This window comes from Eretmochelys imbricata, chromosome 21, assembly GCF_965152235.1.
Source record: "Eretmochelys imbricata isolate rEreImb1 chromosome 21, rEreImb1.hap1, whole genome shotgun sequence".
In the NCBI taxonomy this organism is placed as follows: domain Eukaryota; kingdom Metazoa; phylum Chordata; order Testudines; family Cheloniidae; genus Eretmochelys; species Eretmochelys imbricata.
This window is the reverse complement of record NC_135592.1, coordinates 6,740,566-6,758,804: the sequence shown is the minus strand read 5'-3', so window position 1 is coordinate 6,758,804 and position 18,239 is coordinate 6,740,566. Positions and strand designations below refer to the sequence as shown.

Sequence of the window (18,239 nt, the reverse complement as noted above, 5' to 3'; positions counted from 1 at the left end):
AGAGAGACCAGGAGAGAGGAATAACACCTGAGTTTATTGAGAGCTGATGCAAAACAGCAAGATCAGGAGAGAGATTCTGACCGCTTCCTTAGCAATGCAACCCACCAGCATTTCCCAGCAAGAGGCTAAGCTGAAAAAAACTCTGGGCCAAATTCATTGCTGCTGAAGTCTTGGGATTACCCCATGGAAGAATGAGCCAGGAACCAACTTTCATTGCCTGGCTGTACCCCGAATGGCTGGCTCTGCTAGCTGCTTGGGGAAGCAGGAGCCTTTCCAAAGGTAGACTGAGCCTTGAAAAGGTTATCCTTTCAATGAGTGTTACCACATCCATGGGGGTGCATCTCCAGCCCCGGGGGTGGGGCAGTTAGCCATGTAACGCCTGTGTCTGCTGTCTGTTCCTTTATAGTTCTGTTTAGGATCGCTGCAGGGTATAAGGAAGTCTCATTAAACCATGTGCCAAGCAGCCCAGGTGACCAGTGTGTTAGCCTAAGAAAACCAAGCCTCTCCAAGGAGCAAGTTCCTGTAATAAACGCCTCAGCCCTGCCCCATATATCTTGGCAAACAAATCACATCCGTGAGCCAACCCCGCTCCTCGCTGTTTGCCCTTTTCTGGTGGAACATAGGGAAATATCAAAGGAGGACAGAGGGCAGCTGGCTCTATAAGACACTTGGCTGGACTCAGGCAAGCAGCAAAAGCGCGCTCCAGAAGGTGCGAGTAACTAATGAGAAATCCCAGGGTAAAGCCTTAGGGACCAGTTTGTCCCCTTGTGTGACTCCACTAAAGTCAATGCACTTTGTGCCAGGGGTGAGTTTGGCTCCTTGCTTAGTGAAACATTCCCTTACAAAGCTAGCGTGGTGATCTCTGTTTGCTCGTCTGACCAACCAGCTGCTTCGATTGGCTGACTCCCCACCCCATGCACTCGCCCTGTGCTGGTTTGAGTGACATCAGCCTCTCCCACACCGCCTGGACGTTGCCCCAGGCTGTTATCCAACAGGCCAGGAGCTGGTTTAAGATCAGAGCCGCCTCTGGGGATCGGGAGCCTGCTCTCTTGGTTCCCCCATTGTCTGCACAGAGCCCCTTTCCGATTGCTCCTTCCGCTTCAAATGCCCAATCTCAGCGGCAGCCAGGCACACCGGTGTCCTGACTTCCGGCACAAGGCTAGGAATCAATCCATGCTTCAGCAGGGCCTTTCCCATCAGTAGCTGTTTGCTGTGGTAGGTGTAATCCCATTGATTTCAGCGGGGCCAGGATTTCACCCTGTATTTTCTAATATGTGAGAGGGAATGGTGTGTCTAATGGCTACAGCAGGAGACCGGGACTCAAGACTCCTGGGTTCTATTCTTGCCCCAGGCACCGACTTGCTGTGTGATCTGTGGCGAGTCACTTATTCGCCCTGTGCCTCAGTTTCCTCTCTCCTGTGAAATGAAGATGATCTTTACCTTCCTCGTATGAGGGTTGCAATAATACTAATAATACGTGGCACTTAGGAAGCGCTTCTCATCCAGAGGTCTCAAAGTGCTTTACAGTGATCCGTGCCATGCTCCCAAATGGGGATAATCTGAGGCACAGAGAAACTAAGAGACTTGCCCAAAGTCACTTGATTAGTCACTAGTGGAGCTGGGACTGGAACCTGATTCCCAGGTCTGTGTCCTGTCCGCTGCACCAGACTGTTATCAGACTTGAACAGCTAATGCCCGCAAAGCTCTTTGAGCACCTTGCACCAAAGGTGCTGCAGAAAGGCAAAGAACGAATATGTTTTGTGCATTAAACCAAATGTATGCGGAGACTACGACCTTCTCCTGGAGGAATTAAACATCTCCTGACACTTTGCTGTTGGGAACATTGGATTGCTTGAGTACCAGGATGGGACTGATGTGTATGTATGTGCTTGGTCAGTGGTACTCATACATCCTAGAGTTAGGGTAGCCTCATCTCAGGACTTGGAAGCTCAACTGATCTCTCTCTTGCTCTGCACTGCACAGCTGGCTATGGTGGCCTTCTAGAGAAGCATCCGGTCTTGGCCACTGCTGGAGTCAGGGTAGCAGATTTGAATGACCTGATATCCTGATCCAATCTGGCTGTAGAGAAACCCCATCCATCTTCATGAATGAAGCAGCTCGCGACTGAGCAGCTGATGTGCCATTCTGATTCACTTTGTTGCATGTAGTTGGCTGCCATGTTTCACTCCAGAGGTGGCTGCGCTGTGGTGGTGGGTGATAATCTGACTGTGGGTGGTATCAGAGAGGGCTCTGAATGTTTGTTACACAGTTCTTGGGTTTGGTTTAGGCCCACTGCTAATTCTGGTGTGTGTGAGTAAGGTACACGTGGTATTATTTGTATTAAGGTAAGGCCCCATTCTGCTATGGGCTATACATACACATAATGAGACAGTCCCTGCTCTGAAGAGAGAGGACGATTATTATCCCTGTTTCACGGATGGGCCCTGATGCCCAGAGAGGTCAAATGACTTGTCCAAGGTCACACAGGGAGTCTTTGAACCCTGGATTCTTGACTCTCAGTCTAGTACCTTACCCACAGTGGCCTCCCTTTTATTCACACACACTTTGGATCCTTTAGGCTGGCAGGTGCTGTGTAAATACATGGTGAGAATGTCTGCAAGGTCTGCTAAACTGGTATTTTATTATTGTGGCAAATCCGCAATTAAAATATGGTCCTGACCTCCGGAAGGATTAGAACTATCAAGTGAATACATTTTTCTTCCATGGGACTGAACTAATTGTTCCCATTCCCATTGTTCCTAGAACAATGGAGTCCTCGTAAATGAATTCAGTGCGGGGAGCGGGTGGGGTGGAGGGGAGAGAAATCCTCCATACGTTTAAATAACACCCTGAGCCAACAAAAACCAGGAAATTCAGCGTTAGCGCTCACACTTGCTCACAGATGTGTAGAAAACAAAACCAAGTAGCCAGAACTGGGACAGAGTGTGAGCCGTAACTTATGGATTTCCTGGCTTTCTCCCTTGGTTTGTCACAGAATAAACAGGACTTCAATTAAGCGGTGAAGGAGGGGACGTGACTTTACTTAATTCCCTTTATTTTCCCTTCAAACAAAAAGGAATAAATCCCTGTGGGTCTAAAGGCACCACTGAGTCGTGGGTGTGAGAAGCCCAACCTAAGCCGTGACCTTGGACTGATGCTGCAGGGAAGAGCCAGGTGGCATAGCACCAATGTGTGTTTGCACAGTGACAGCCCGGAGACTGTTCACCAGTGAGCTGCAGCTCTGTCCGGGAAGGACTAAAGTTAGCGAGCTCTTTGCAGCAGTGACTGTCCTTGACGACCCCCGGCACAAGGGAGACTCTGAATTCAGTGGGAGCTTCTAGGTGACACTGCAGTATAAAAACGCCAAGAGGGGCAGCTCAGTCTCCATTCAGGCCAGGGTCTTTCAGCTGAGGCTGCCAAAGAGGAGGCCAGTGAAAGCTGCTTGTGGGAGTGCCACGATCCTTGTGATGTGGGCACTGGGTGGAGACTCACAAACTCATCTGATGCCAGACACTAGTTAGCCACTGAGTGCTAACAATGAGGGCTGGCTGCAGAGGTCCCGTCCAAACTGGCTCTTTGTCTGAACAACACTTTGTGTGCAAACTGTCTGCTTTCCACAGGAGAACTTGGATATTTTTCATCAAAACCATAATTCCCAGGAACCAAAGTATTTCAGTTGTGAAATGCTGCCGCGATGCTTCATGGGATTTGTATTTCAGGAGCCTTCATCTTCCCATTCCCTTCTATGAGCTGGGCTCCCCAGCTGGACTTCACCCCCCATGATGCATCTTGGCCACAATGCTTGGCCTCCTCTCACTAAGAGGTGAGACCATGGCGCACCCTGAGGAATGGAGTCCTCACTGGGCTGGGCTCCCTGGTGGGAGCCTGAGGCACTGCTGCCGCATTTCACAACTGAAGTATTTCAGCTTTTGAAATGCTGCTGAAAAACTTGACATTTGTCAGCCAGTTCTTCGTTCACCCCCAACCTGCCAGGTGGCAAGTGACAGCCTCCTTCTCTCACTGCCAGCCCCCCGAGCCCTCCAGCCCTTCCTTCATTCCCCAGTTGGTTGGGACAGAGGGAAGGTGGGATATATGCTAGCCAAGGGTCTTTGCTCTGCTACCTGCAGCTTCGAGGACGCTTACACCCACTAGGCTTGCTTCAAATTCACACAAGCTCATGCCCTTTGGAAGTTGAGTCCAACACCATAACCCCCCTAGGCGGGAGCAGCTCCTGCCCCTGGAGGAACAAATCTGGAGATTGGGCAGGGGACATCTGAGTCAGAGGGAGAATAAATCCAGGCTGGCTGACCTGCCTTTTCCCATTGCTCCACCAGCTGCCAGTCCCCATCGCGGTGTTCTTCCTGCTCTACAAGGAAAGGCTGGTGCCCTGTTTCAATAACGGGCGCCGCCCGCTGCTGTCTGCAGACGAACTGGCAATGGAAACGCAGCCAGCCGAGAAGGAGAATCATTCCGTCGCGTTGCAGAGAGCCCCGCCAGACAGAGGTGAGATGACTACAGCCCCTTCCCCCTAAGGAATGTGGTTTCCAAGAAGGGGACACGGGATGGGCTCAAACTGAACCTCTGCAGGTGGGGAGGTGCCATGGAAAAGTCAAGCCAGTGTAACACCTGCAAAGGGGCCCCAATCGCCCATAGCTCCCATTCATATCAGCAGGCATCCTGCAGGCAGTGGTGAACCTAGTCTGTTGCTATCGCTGGGGTGTGCAGAAAAGCTATGTGCTCAGCCCTGCATGCTCTTGTGGATTTCCTTTGTGGTGTTCTACTCTAGTGGCTTGACCTGCATTTTGGGTCACAGATCCAGGTTGGGGGGATTGGGCTTGGCTGGGGACTGGCTTTCCCTTTAAACTATCTGGCTTGGCCAGCAGGTCCATCGGGCATTGAATTACTGCCCAATGCACCTATTCCTGCACGTGAGTTTTGCCCAAAACAGGACTGCAGATTTTATTATTGTTTATATTATGGTAGCATCTAAAAGCCCTAACCAGGATCATCATGCTAGGCCCTGTACTCACCCAGAGAGTCAGTCTCTGCCTGAAAGAGACAAGACAGACAGCAAGTGGGAGGGGGAGCAGAGGCACTGAAAGTGGTGAAGTGACTCACCTGAGGCCACACAGCCAGTGGGTGGCAGAGCTGTGAATAGTTTCCTGACTCCTCTGTTCACTGCTTGAGCTGCGGGAGTGCAATGCCAACCCTGTAGGTAGAGCGCTAGACTATGGGTAAGATGTCTGAGAGCCTAAGCAACTTAGGCCCCGAACCTGTGGCATGGAAGTCAAGGGGGGTTTGGCCACTGAATTGAAGGCAAGGGCCCTCATGACTAAGGGCAAAACTTTCAAGAGCACCCAAGTGATTTAGGAGCCCCAGCCATTTTCAATGACACTGTACTGCTCTCTAAGCTTTTATACTATGCCCAGACGGTAGTACCTGGCCACCTTCCGGTGGTGCATTAAGCAATGTGACTACATAACTATCCCATATTACTAAGTGCCTCCCTCACTTTTGGAAAGGAGACTTGGGCTGCTAAATCACATAAGCTCTTTTGAACATTGAACTCTATTTCTTTTGTTGTTGTTGTTTGCTGAGTTTGAAACAAACTCCTCTCGGCTGGATTTCTGTTTCCTTCTGAGCCATTCTCACGAGGTAGGGAGTAAAGCAAGCAAAGGAATTTCACCTGTTTGGTCCTGAATTTTGACTTTGTAGGAAGCAAGCTTATATAAAACCCAAGACCAAAAGAAATTATTTCCTTGATTTTGCTTAAATTCAGCTGTTCTTAAATGAATGTGGGGGCTCCTTTGCATTGTGTGCATCCCAAAAGCTGCTGCAGCAAACCAAACACACGTAACTGATTCTTTACCAAGCTGAGAGAAACAAATGCCAAGTATATTTAACCATTGGGATAACTAGTGGTAAGTGAATGGGTATTTTAAAATGCTTTGTTTCAGTATCTACGTTAAAGCTAGGCCATGTCTATATTCGGAGCACTTTACGGGTTAGAAATACGGGTATGCTATACCAAAAAAGCACTCCTGGTTGTGTATGCAGCTATACTGGCAAGCTACAATTGATAGGTGCAGTAAAACCACCCCTCTGAGCGGAATAAGCAATATCCATAGAAGTCCAGCTTTGCCAACAGAACTGCATTTACACTAGGGACTGCTGCTGGCATAGCTGTCGGTCAGGGGCACACCTTGACCAACAGCTAGCCTGACAGAGGTCTACAGGGTAGACCTGGCCTTCATAACGCAGGTAAAGACACTTCTTTCTTTACAATGAAGTAAAGGTGAGTCTTTTAGACAGAGAGAATTAGGGGCAGGGAGAGAGGAGGTACTGCAGAGAGGGAAGTGGATGCTTGACCACATCTATGCTACAGACTTCCGGTGGCTTCCGTTTGTCAGTCAGGGGTATGCAGAGATGTGATTCCTGACCAACAGAGCTGTCCTGGTAAAATCCCTACTGTAGACTCAGTGACATCAACTATGCTGGCAAAAGCACAGCTGCTCGTATAATCTGTGTCCACACTTGGTGAGCTTTGCCGGTGTAGTATATTAAGTACTTGTGTAGACGTAGAACAGGGTCCAAAGCTGTGTGCACCTTAACTCTAATCTTTTACCCTGTCTAGAGATTTGTACTAATGAGAAATGTGGTCAAAGCACAGGATGGATGGCCATGGATTCCTAGCGGCTAATCTTAAATGACTTTTGAGGCCACTGTTGGGTGTAAATTTATTCAGATGCAGCTATCTGTGTTATCTTGTCCTCCCCACAGTTTGTTGGTCTGTCCGCCTCTCAGGTATTTTCTAATTGAGCTCTTTGGGGCAGTCAGTCTTGGTAGTGTTTGTCTGTGTTTGCACAATGGAGCCCTGATCCTGGACTGGGGTCTTTAGGCACTCGTACAGTAGAAAGAATGGGCCTGATTCTCTATTGTCCTGCACCTTGTGTTGTCATTTATACCAGTGCAAAAGTGCAGGTGAAGCATGACTCACTAGCGCTGGCTGAAACTTTTGAGTCAAAAGGTTTTTTTGTGGAAAAATGTCTGATTTTCCAAAAAAGAAATTTTGCACAGAAAATTCTACTTTTTTTCAATTTTTTTTTTAAACCCCAAATGGCTGCCAAATTTTCATTTAACGAACAGCAGGTTTTTGGCAACTGAAATGTGTCTGGTTAGTGACATTTTTCACTTGCCAAAAACCTGCTTTGTGATCGTGTTTCAATAAAATCACCCCCCCCCAATATTTTTTTAAAGGGGGCGGAGGGCGGAAAGTCCAATTCAGATGCCCTGAAATCGAAACAAAATTGATTTTATTTATTGGTAAACCCAGGTTTTATCTTTTAACCAGCTCTTGTTCTAACTCAGCATGGTCACAACAGTGCAGGGGACTGGACTAGATGACCTCCCGAGGTCCCTTCCTGTTCTGATTTTGTCTTACACATGCCGTCTAGGCTGGAGTAAATGACGACACAAGATGCCAGGCAGGAGAGAATCGAGCGCCATATATAATGATGCTAATTCCTTTTGTGGCCTCGGGCAAATCCTTTCACTTCCCTGTCATGCCATTCCCCCCCCACACGCACACACACACAAGGTGGGATAGTTACTACTTTATAAACTGTGTTGTAGACGAAAAATACACTCAATGTGCCAAGCACTTCATTAACTTTATTGAAAGCTACCATGGTTTTTTCACTCCACCCCCCCATTTATTCTTTGTGCAGCATTAGTCCCAGCCAAGATCATGGCCCTACTGTATAGATACATACCTTGCCCCAAATAACTTACAGTCTGCATAGACCAAGGGTTGTTATCCCCATTTTACTGAGGACTAGCGAGACTCAGGGATTTGGTCCCAGAGGCATCAGGGCATGGGGTCCAGGGCCTCTCTCCAATGCGATCAGAGTGGTGACTGCAGCCCATGTGGACATACTGAGCTAGCTTTCGTCTATCAATAGCAGTGAAGTTGCAGCAGCATGACCCCGCCGAGGGCCCTGGGTTTGTACTAACACTGATTGCAGTGTAGACCCATCCTCAGCCTGTCAGCTCTTGGGACAGGGATTTTCTCTCGCTGTGTACAATGCCCCGCACAATGGAGCCTTGATTTCGGGCAGGACCTCAAGGAGCTACCGCAATGTAAATAATAAGAATAATAAGTCCATGGCTGAGCTGGACTTGAACCCAGATTTTCTAAATCATCAGCCAGGCTAGTGCTCCCCAAGTCCATCCTCCTCAGCTTCCGAGAGCTTTGAGGTGACGCTACCTGCTCCCTAGATGGCATGTGCTATGGCAAGATTTCACATGGGCACCTCTGCATAGCATAGCATAGCATACTGATAACCTCTTATCAGTGTTCCAGCTCGTACGCAACCCAGAACAGAGCTGTATGTTTGTTCTCCATTTGTCCAGGGGCAGGTGACAGAACAAATCCCCATTGTGAGTGGTAGGGCGAGCAGCTAGTTGGGAGCTCCACTTACATTTGCTTTGAATTCTTTTTTTTAACCCAGCGCATGACGACCTATTTAGCTGCTGCCAAAGCAAAAACTTCAGAGGAGCTCCTTACTCCTACTTCGCAGTCCACGTCGCTGGGGCTCTTGTCCTCTTCATGAGTGACGGGATCATAGTAAGTACTGCTGGCCAAGAAATCCTCTCTGAATCAAAGCTATGTGGCACTCTCTCCACCCTGAATCCTTTACAACCAGGCTAACCCTCAGGCAAAATACACATATACAAAAATGTTCATTGCGCACAGTGCGGGCTGGACTTCAGTGGGGTTTGAAGGAATCCTTTCTCATCACCCCACTCATGGATTGAGAGCAGCTGTGCTTTGCAGATGCAATGGCTGCTAGCTCTGTGTTCAGGGAGCTTTCCTGAGCCTACAGGGGCTGGGCTGGAAGTTCCCACCTGGATTGTTTCAGAGCATACTGTGCATTCTCTACATGCCCCTCCTCTACCCTGATCAGTGGCATCACTCTGGCTCTGCTGCATCTGGATTCCTTTCTACTTGTGGGGGATGCAGGGAGGATTCCCCCATCCCACCCCCAAAAATGGGCAGTATGGCCAAGAACTGAGGTGTGGCTGCTCGTCCTACCTTTGTAAATTGTGCCTGATTTTGCCCCATCTGTGTGAGGGAAAGTGCAAAACTCACCGAGCCTTACTGGGGCATTAAACAGTCTTGAAAACGTGCTTCGCTGTGAAAAGCAGATATGGCAGCTGCTGCTAGAACACAGCTGGCCCTCCATTTTTAGACGTAACTGACGACTTTGGGTACCCCTCCTGTGGCTCTTATCTTTCCCCTGCATCAGAATAGCTTGTTTTTGAGCCTCTGGTATTATTACATCTTTTAGGAACTGCCAGCCCCCTTCAGAGAGAACCTTTTTCTATCCCATCTGCTGACACAGGCATCCCTGGCCCTCACCCAGGCACCATCTATCACACTAACTCAGCAGCCTACTTGCCTGCTTTTGCAATCCATGTAACCGTTACAAAGGACAATGCATAGAAGGCTTAGTTCTGCCATAGCAGCTCCAGGAGAAAGCCACTCTCATAATGCAGTCAGGAAACAGGCTTGTATTTCTTGCCTAAGTCCCACACAACAGCAATTCAGGAGATGTAGAGCGGTTTTATTATTACTTATTGTAACAGCGTGCAGAATTTAGCCCTTCATTCTCTAGGTCTTACACTGCACTTTTCAGTAATAGATATCAAAGCACTTTACAAAGGAGGTCAGTGTTATCATCCACACTGCAGCTGAAGCTTTTCCACTTTAATTCATTACCAGTTGGGCCAGTAAAAGGCTCAGAATTGCTCTAAGGACTGGTGGTTAGGCTGCTGATCGCCAAGGGAGGAGACTCTGCTTCACCTCCTTCCTCTGTCTGTTAAGAACAGGTTGAAGGAGGGAGCTTCTTTTCTCTTGAGACTGTTCCCCTTTAATTAACTAGGCCAAAACAAGCCTCATTTGCAAGAAGTCCTACGTAGCCTGGTGGTTAGGGTGCGGACATTGGGTACAGGAGAGCCTGGTTCAATCCCTGTCTGTGTGAGAAAGGTTTGGCATAGCAATATTCTTTCCTATTGCAGTTGTTCTACTTTAATTAACTCTTAAATGGTCCAAAGCAAATATCATTAGCAAGCAGCCTTGTATAGCCTGGTGGCCAGGGCCTGCACCTATGGTGTTGGAGAGCCTGGTTCAAGTCCCTGGTCCTGAAGGAGCTAGGATTTGAGCTGCGTGTATCTTTTCTGTTGAAGCTGTTCTACTTTAGTTAACTATGAACTGGGCCAGGCAACAGTCTAGGGTCACTCTATAGTCCAGTGGTTAAGTTGCTTGCTTAAGAGGTGGAGGATTCTGGTTCAAATCCTTCCTCTGACTATTTAAAAGGATTTGGAGAAGGCTGTCCCACCTCCCAGGAGAGAAGTGGGAGGTTCCTGTTTAGGTCCCCTTTCGTTTGCGGAAGGCCCTTGTCTTTCTGGAAACAGAAGGGGGTTTGAACAGAGATCGCTCACTTCACAAGAGTGGTGGGTGGGGGCAAGGGCGGGAGGGGCTGGAGGGGTGGGCCTGGGAGGCGGGAGGGGCGGTGACTGGGGGGCCAGGTGGGGGTGGGGCTGGGAGGTGTAAGCGGGAGGTGGGAGGCGGGTGGTCTCCTGGGAGGTGGGAGAGCCTTGGCACAACCCCTTGCAGAGGAGGGGTTGAGCCTGGGGTCTCCCACAGCCTGGGCGGGTAGCCTAGCCGCGGGGGACAAAAGAGTGACTTGCTTTTTTAAGGTGCGCCCCCCCACTCCCAACAAATATTTAAGTAAAAGGCCCCAGAGGCAGCCAATACATGTTGTAAACCCCTTCCCCGTGGCAGGGATTGAACCAGGGCCCTCAGCATCCTAGGGGAGTGCCCAAACCTCTACACCAGAGAAGGCATCTCTTTAGAGGAGCTTGCTTTGGAGTAATTCATAGTTAAAGTGAAACCAGCTTCAAGAGGAAAGGTTGGGGGCGCTCCCGCCTCAAATGTCCGTCCCTCCCCAGGCAGAAGGAGGGATTGAACTAGAGGCTTTGCTAGCCCAGGGGAGTACCCAAACCACTACACCACAAAAGGCATCTCTTTGGGGGTACTTGCTTTGGCCCAATTCATAGTTAATTAAAGTGGAACCAGATTCGCGAGGAAAGGACAAGAGAGCGTCCTCTTCAAATCCTGCCCCACAGGAGTGAGAGAGAGAGAGAAGAACTGAAACCAGGGCATCAACATCTCAAGAAAGAAGGTTAACCCCTGAGCTAGTGAGGATGTCTCATTTTTGTTTGGCCCAATTTATAGTTCAGTAACAAGGAAACACTTCCACAGGAAAGGCTGAAGGTGCTTCCCCCTTCAGATCCCTGCCCTTCACCAGGGTCTTCATCCCACAAAAAACCCCAAGTCTGAGCTACTGCGGGCGCCTCACCTTTACATCTTGCTTTGGCCCAATTCATAGTTCATTAAAGTGGAACAGTTTCACGAGGAAAGGTTGAGAGGGGTAGGGGCCCACATCAGAACACCTTATAATCCAGCAGTTGGGCCAGCTACTTGAGAGGTAGGTGGCTGTTATTCAAATCCTTTTTCCTCAAGCAGCTGGGGGTTTGAGTCAGACTCTCCCCCAGCCGTGGTGAGTACCCAAACCACTGGACGATACAGTGATTCTCAGGCTGTCTGTGGCCCCATTACTACAGTGGAACAGTTTCAACAAGAGATGAAGAGCAGCCCACATCAGAATATCTCCTATCTTAGGGCACTTACATGAGAGACAACAGATCCCTGTTCATCTCCATCCTTATAAGGGGGCAGGTGGGGAGTGGGTGGGTGTGAGAGAGAGAGAAGCAACAGCTACCATTTAGGTGCCCATTTCCATGTGCAGACAAGCGATCATATCTGGTAAATCAGATGCATGATTCATGGCTCAAGATTTCTAACATGAATTAACTATCCTTATATTCTGAACCTGGGTAAGCATCCCAGCTGCACTGCCATGGCACGCACACATCTCCTTGCTGTGCTGTGTCTATTTGCTGTGGCTCAGTAACGTTAAGGAAAGGAGGATACATGCAGTATCCTGTCTGGAGACTGAGGTTCAAAGCCAGACTAGCATAGCTTACAAAGGGAAGAGTTTGTGGTGGCCTGCAGGGGAGCAGCATTGTTTCAGGACAGGATACAGCTCTCTAGAGGTTTGCATGGCATCCCCCACTTTCAGAAGCAGTACGTTTCCCTTCCTTTTCCCTTAGGGTTCAGTCCTGCAAGCCCTCCATGGACTCTTACTTGAATTGTATGCTCTTTGAAGCAGAGAGCATCTCTTTGTTCTGTTTGTACAGCACCTATCACAATGGGGGACACACGATAAACAGCATCACAGAGGACATATTAGAGCAGGCCCGTATTCTTCAGGGGGCTAGGGCTATGAGATGTAAAATTAATGCAGAGTGCTGTTTGCTTTCCCTGCAGGGCGAGTACTCTGGGTTCGTATACAGCTATGCAGTGGAGGAACCTCTCTCTGTGGTTCACAAGGTGGCTGGCTACCTGCCGAGCTTATTCTGGGGGTTCATCACACTAGGCAGGCTCGTCTCCATCCCTGTGTCCTACCGAATGAAACCTGCAACCATGGTGACCATAAATGTGGTAAGGCCAACTGTACTGTCACCCTCTGCATAGCGCTTCTGATCTGGAGGGGAAAGAATCTTCCCCAGAAGTTGACTGAGCTAGCTCAAAGGCTTGGTTACTCTGGGAAGTCTTGCACCAATGTAGCTACATATCCCTTATGTGGATATGCCTCAGCAATGCAAGCAGTGATTTGCACCCCAATTTAGGCAAGGCGGCACAAATCACCATGTACACCACTGCTAACCGAGTACAAAGAACCCAAAGCAAGACAAAGGACTTAGTCTGAAAACATTTTTTTAACTTTTATTGCATTGTTGATTTCTCTCATAGGCTAAAATCTGTCCGACTAGAACTCAGTGGAAATGTTGAGTGACGTGGACGTCAACTTTACTTACTCTTACGTCCTCTGACAGGACAACAGAAGACTCAAAGTCCATAAATATTTCAATACAGCCCACTGTGCCCATAATTCTGGTTGCAGTGCCCCTCGCCTTATAATGAAATCATTCTGTAGAAATAAGTAATTTAACGGAGTGCTCCAACCAATCTGTATTGTTGTCTAGTAATTAGGCAATGTCATGATCACAAATGCAAACTAACTAACGCCCATTGGAAGGAATAATTTTAACTACTCCATCTACTTTGCTGGGTTCTAATGACTGCTAATCACTTGGAGGGGTGCTCTGCCTGTCTCAGTGAAATGCTCAGCATGCAGTAACAGTCAAAAAGCAAATGATATGAGGATGTGTAAGGAATTGGATAGAAAACGCTAAAGTAATCATGCCTTTATGTAAATCAGTGGTGCACCTCTACCTAGAATACTGTTAGCTGTGGTCACCTCATCTCAAAAAAGGCAGTGGAAGATGGACTAGACGAGAGGCAACAAAAATTATTAGAGGCCAGGAGAGAGTGTTATGTGACAAGGGATTGAGAAGATTTAGAGTGGTTGAAGAGGAGATGAGATGAGGCAGAGAAATTCAGGCTCTCCTAATCACCCCTCCTTCTAATATAAGAACCAGGGGGAAAACAGCTAAATAGAAACAATTTACCAAGATGTGTGGTGGATTCTCCACCCCTGGCAATTTTTAAATCGAGATTGGATGTTTTTCTAAAAGATATGCTCTAGTTTAATCAGGAATTAATTCAGGGAAGTTCTCTGGCCTGTGTTTTACAGAAGGTCAGACTAGATGATCATAGTGGTCCCTTCTGGCCCTATAATTATGCATCTGTAAGGCAATTCATTTAAAATTGGGAGAAAAAAAGGAAACCTTTTATAGAATGTATAGTTAACCTGGGGAATTCACTGCCACAATATACATGTGAAGCTAAGAGCATGGTAGAATCATGGGAAAATGGGACTGGATATTTATGGGTCTAATTTTTCAAAAGTGAGGAGTGCTTTCTAAAAACCAAGTGCTTTTGAGGTGTTTTAAATTGGGCATCCAAACACTGAGGCACCGAATCACAAATTGCTTTAAAAAAAAATCAGGCCACAGAGGAACAGCCACGTCACTTCATTTTTTAAGATTAAGAATATCTGAAGCCCAGAGGGCTTCAGAACATAAATCAGTCACTAACAGCCTGAATTAGGGAGAAACTTCCCCCTACTGCCAGGTTATTTCCATAGTTCTGACAATTCTTGCAATTTCCTCTGAAGTGTTTTACTAGTCACCAGACTAGGTAGACCACTCCCTGGTTTGATCTGGCACGACTAAACATCTGAGGACTAAGGATCCAGACTCCTGGGTTCTGTTGTTAACAAGAACTGATTTGGGGGGCTCCTTCTAGTCCTGTTGAATTTATTGGAAGTTTTGCCTTTTACTTCAATGGCAACCAAATCTGCATTACGCAAGTATACTCACAGATAGAAAATTATGTACCTATTTTGACTGCCTGTGATCACTGAATAAAATTTGTTCTAGAATTGCAATTATTAATATTGTATGTACACAGTTTTGACAGTCATTTAGGATTAAAATTTGACTTAACTCTCATATTAAGTTAAATTTAGAGGAATGGCTTTTAGATTCCAGGTTGCTCTGTGTGTTTTTATACATGCACACATTTTTAAAACCACCTATCACTTAGTCCTGAAGGAATTAAGGGGAAAAAACAGCGCCTTGGTTTTTGGCTGGGATTACAAAATGTGGTGAGAGCTCCCCCTGCTGGGTGGTCACTAGCAATTCAGCAAAACAGCACAGAGTTGTGGCTTGAAGAACAATTGTGTGCAAATGAGGGAAATCGCAAAAATCTGCATTTAAGGCTCACTCGAAACACCAAATTGCAACATCTAGAAAATCAGAGGGATCTTGAGGGTAATCTTAATTCTTTGTCTAATGAACTTGGGACAGATGGTTCTGCTTGGCTTTTTGACCAGAATCCAAAGTAGCTGGCTTATGTCCCTCTAGTGAGGGTATTGAATACTGCATTTGAAGGTGAATCGACTCTGATTTCTAGCTGTGAGCTCAGTCAGTGAATAGTTATTCCTATGTGACGTGCAGATTATGCCTGTAACTCAATGTTCAAGAGACAAAGCTCAGTTAAGCTAGCTCGCTTAGACCAGATAAATATACTTCTTTTCCAGGCCCTCAACTATTCTTTTTAAAAGCCCGCTAGAGCCCAGTGCTACCTCAGCGATTATTTTCTTCCCTGACAGTGACTCTGGGCTTGTATTGTTGCAGGTTGGAGTGCTTGCAACTTTCCTCCTGCTCCTGATTTTCTCCTACAGCATTGTCTTCCTGTTTGTGGGCACAGCGTGCCTGGGTCTCTTCCTCAGCAGCACCTTCCCCAGCATGCTGGCCTACACGGAAGACATCCTCCAATACAAAGGTGAGCATCCCTACCCCCTGTCAGATTCTGAGCAGAAAAAGTACCAGCAGCAAGCAAGCCCCTTTTCACCTTCCTAAGATCATGCTTTGCAGGTTACCCAGGAATAGCTCCAGCTAAATTAGGATGGTGATTTCCACTACCAGTTAGCACCCCGTGGAACCATCCACAGCTCCTGGCTCCATGCACCACGTGGTAGGGTAGATATGTGGGAAAATGGAGAATGAATGGCTAACAGGGAGCACAGGTCCTTCTGCACACAGTGGAGAGTGGGAGGATCAGGTAACTTTTTACTGGTACCCTGGCTGGCTGCAGGCATTATTTTTTTAATATCCTCTGCTGTCCATAAGGAAGCAAAGGGCTTACAGCACAAGAGGTTGCCAGGCAGTAACCTGCGGTATAGACAAGCCTTGATAGAATATCAGAATGCAAAAGGGCCATATTTGTGCAGGCTCATGAATGTAGAACCGGTGGGTCTCACCTCACAGAGCTCTAGCCTGGGGACATTCTTGGCCCTCTGAAGCTATTCATTTCAGCAGTTCCTAGAACTTGTACCATTTGTTTTCAGGCTGTGCCACGACAGTATTAGTCACTGGAGCTGCAATTGGAGAGATGGTGCTACAGTTACTCGTGGGGTCGGTAAGTGCAGAAAAAAGGAAAAACCCAGGATATGCCCTGAATTGATGAGAATTTTAATTCAAGCACATACAGATCTGTATTTGAGTGAATGGAAGTCTTAAGGCTTGCCTACACAAGATGAGGCGTACACGTACCTCACAACAGCCTGCTGCCATGCACTAAAAGTCCCCTAGTGCTCTTTAAATCTACCCGATTTAGTGGATTAAAGCACACTAGGAGGCGTGTATTGCACGGCAGTAGGGTTTACATGAACACTTAGTGCATGGCCGTTTTATACAATCATGCTCAGACAGTTCTGAAAGCTACATAGTCATTCTGCAAGGAAAGAGGGGGCAGTCTTCTGTAGAGAAAACAGGCAATACAATCAGTGGGAGCTGCTAAGAGACAACTACCATCAAGCGCTGAAGAGTGCTAGGTGTAATTATAAAAGTGCCCACTCTTACAGCAGTATGCCTACAGTGGAACTGTGGTTGCCAGGTTTCCAGGGTAAATCTAGCCCAAAAAGCAGTAGAGTCATGGTGGGATGGGCTAGCTGCTCCACTCCACACCTTACCATCACCAAGCAATGCTGCTACAGCTATGGGTTGTTTCGCATTACCTCTTGTGTTAGAAATTCAGTTGTCCAAGTTGGGAGAACTGTGGAAGCAACATATTCATTGAGTGAAGTTCCTTAGAGCAGTAATGCCCCTGTAGTGGAGCAGCTGCCTCACTCCAATAAACAGGAGTTAAAAGCAGCCAGGCTAGGCTGATTGGGGAAGCAGCCACAGCTGTGGCCTGCTCAATTAGGGCCCAGCTGGCCCTGATAAGAGGGCTGTGGGTTAGAAGCTGGAAGAGTCTCTCTCTGGTCCTGGAGGGAAAGGGGCTAGCTGCCTGAGAGGAAGGTACCTGAACTGGAGCAGTGCTGGGGAATAGGGCAAGGGAACTCCAGCCTGGTAAAACGCCAGGTTGCAGGCCATGTGTTGAAGGCCTACAGAGGTGCTGGACTGCGGAGATACAGCCTGGGAATAGGCAAAGGCAGTAGGTCCTACCCCCTGGCCAAAGATGAGTGGCTATTACAGACTGTAGTCTGCCCCGGTGAGCAAGGAGAGATGATGACTGGCAGTAGCCACTGAGGCAAGGTGGGTTTAGAGGGTTGGGGATTCCCCTAGGAGGGGAGACCCAGTGTGTGGGGGTACTGTGGGGGCAGAACCCTGAGGTAAAGGGGCACCAGGAGGGACACGGGGGCCTGAGGCAGGTGAGATACCAGCCTGCAGAGGGTGCTCTGAAGCTGGAAAAGAGCTAATTCCAAGATGACCAGCAGGAGGCACCATGGTGGTGAGTCAAGCTTCGCTACATGCCCTAAATGTAAATCTACCCAGTTCCAGGGCTTCCAAAAGCTCCATTCCCCACTGTTCTTTCTGCCATGAGTTTATATAACCTTTTTTTTTTTTTTGGGGGGGGGGGGGATGGAGGAGTAAGCAGAGTCTGCCAGGTGGTAAAACAAGAATATCAATTCGCCTTGTATCTGGTTCAGGTAGGTCTTGGTTAGGCCATTTCATGGCAGGATTTATTTGTATAACACACATATAATACATGTGCATAAAACAGGCCATCTGTACAGATGGATAGCAAGAGAGTCTAGAGAGCCAACACAGCCTGTGAAAACAGATGGGCCTTGGCACCCGCCTTGCAGGCCAACAGATTGGCTTGGCCAGACCAGCAGGGGAAATGGATTCCTGAGCTGAAGGTTCCCCTATGTTCAAACAAAGGAACACTGCTGACCTCTGCCAGGCATGATGTAAACAGCCTGCTGCTCCCTGTGGCTTGCCCTGGTATGAAGTACCTCTCCCACTGGACTTAAGATCCTTATTTTTCTTTATTGCAGATTATCCATGATCAGGGCAGCTACAGTTTCCTGGTTTGTGGGATGATCTTTGGAGGTTTGGCCTTTATGTTCTACACTTTCCTTTTGTTTTTCCACAGGATGTACCCCAAGCCCTCATCAGGTAAGAAAATGCCAGCAGTTAGGCCTGCTTTAGAATGACAGGAAAAATGACATGTGCATTAACATACAGCCAGTGTGCAGCGTTCCAAGTAAAATGCAAGGAAATGTTTATTTTCCTGCTGCTTCCTGTTCCCTCTTCCTGCTCTGACTTGCCCACAAAACCCTGGCAGACACACTTTG

The 18,239-nt window shown here is 47.8% G+C and overlaps 1 protein-coding gene across 1 annotated transcript in view; it reads left to right on the top strand.

Moving 5' to 3' along the window:
* The window catches only part of SLC60A1 (solute carrier family 60 member 1), a 35,330-nt gene that overhangs the window by 15,176 nt on the left and 1,915 nt on the right, over nt 1-18,239 (top strand). Inside the window, exons 4-9 of the mRNA XM_077839386.1 lie at nt 4,335-4,503; nt 8,511-8,626; nt 12,455-12,628; nt 15,292-15,439; nt 16,005-16,075; nt 17,940-18,060. Of these exons, the coding sequence (XP_077695512.1) occupies nt 4,335-4,503; nt 8,511-8,626; nt 12,455-12,628; nt 15,292-15,439; nt 16,005-16,075; nt 17,940-18,060 (799 nt within the window). The remainder of the gene's footprint in view (nt 1-4,334; nt 4,504-8,510; nt 8,627-12,454; nt 12,629-15,291; nt 15,440-16,004; nt 16,076-17,939; nt 18,061-18,239) is intronic.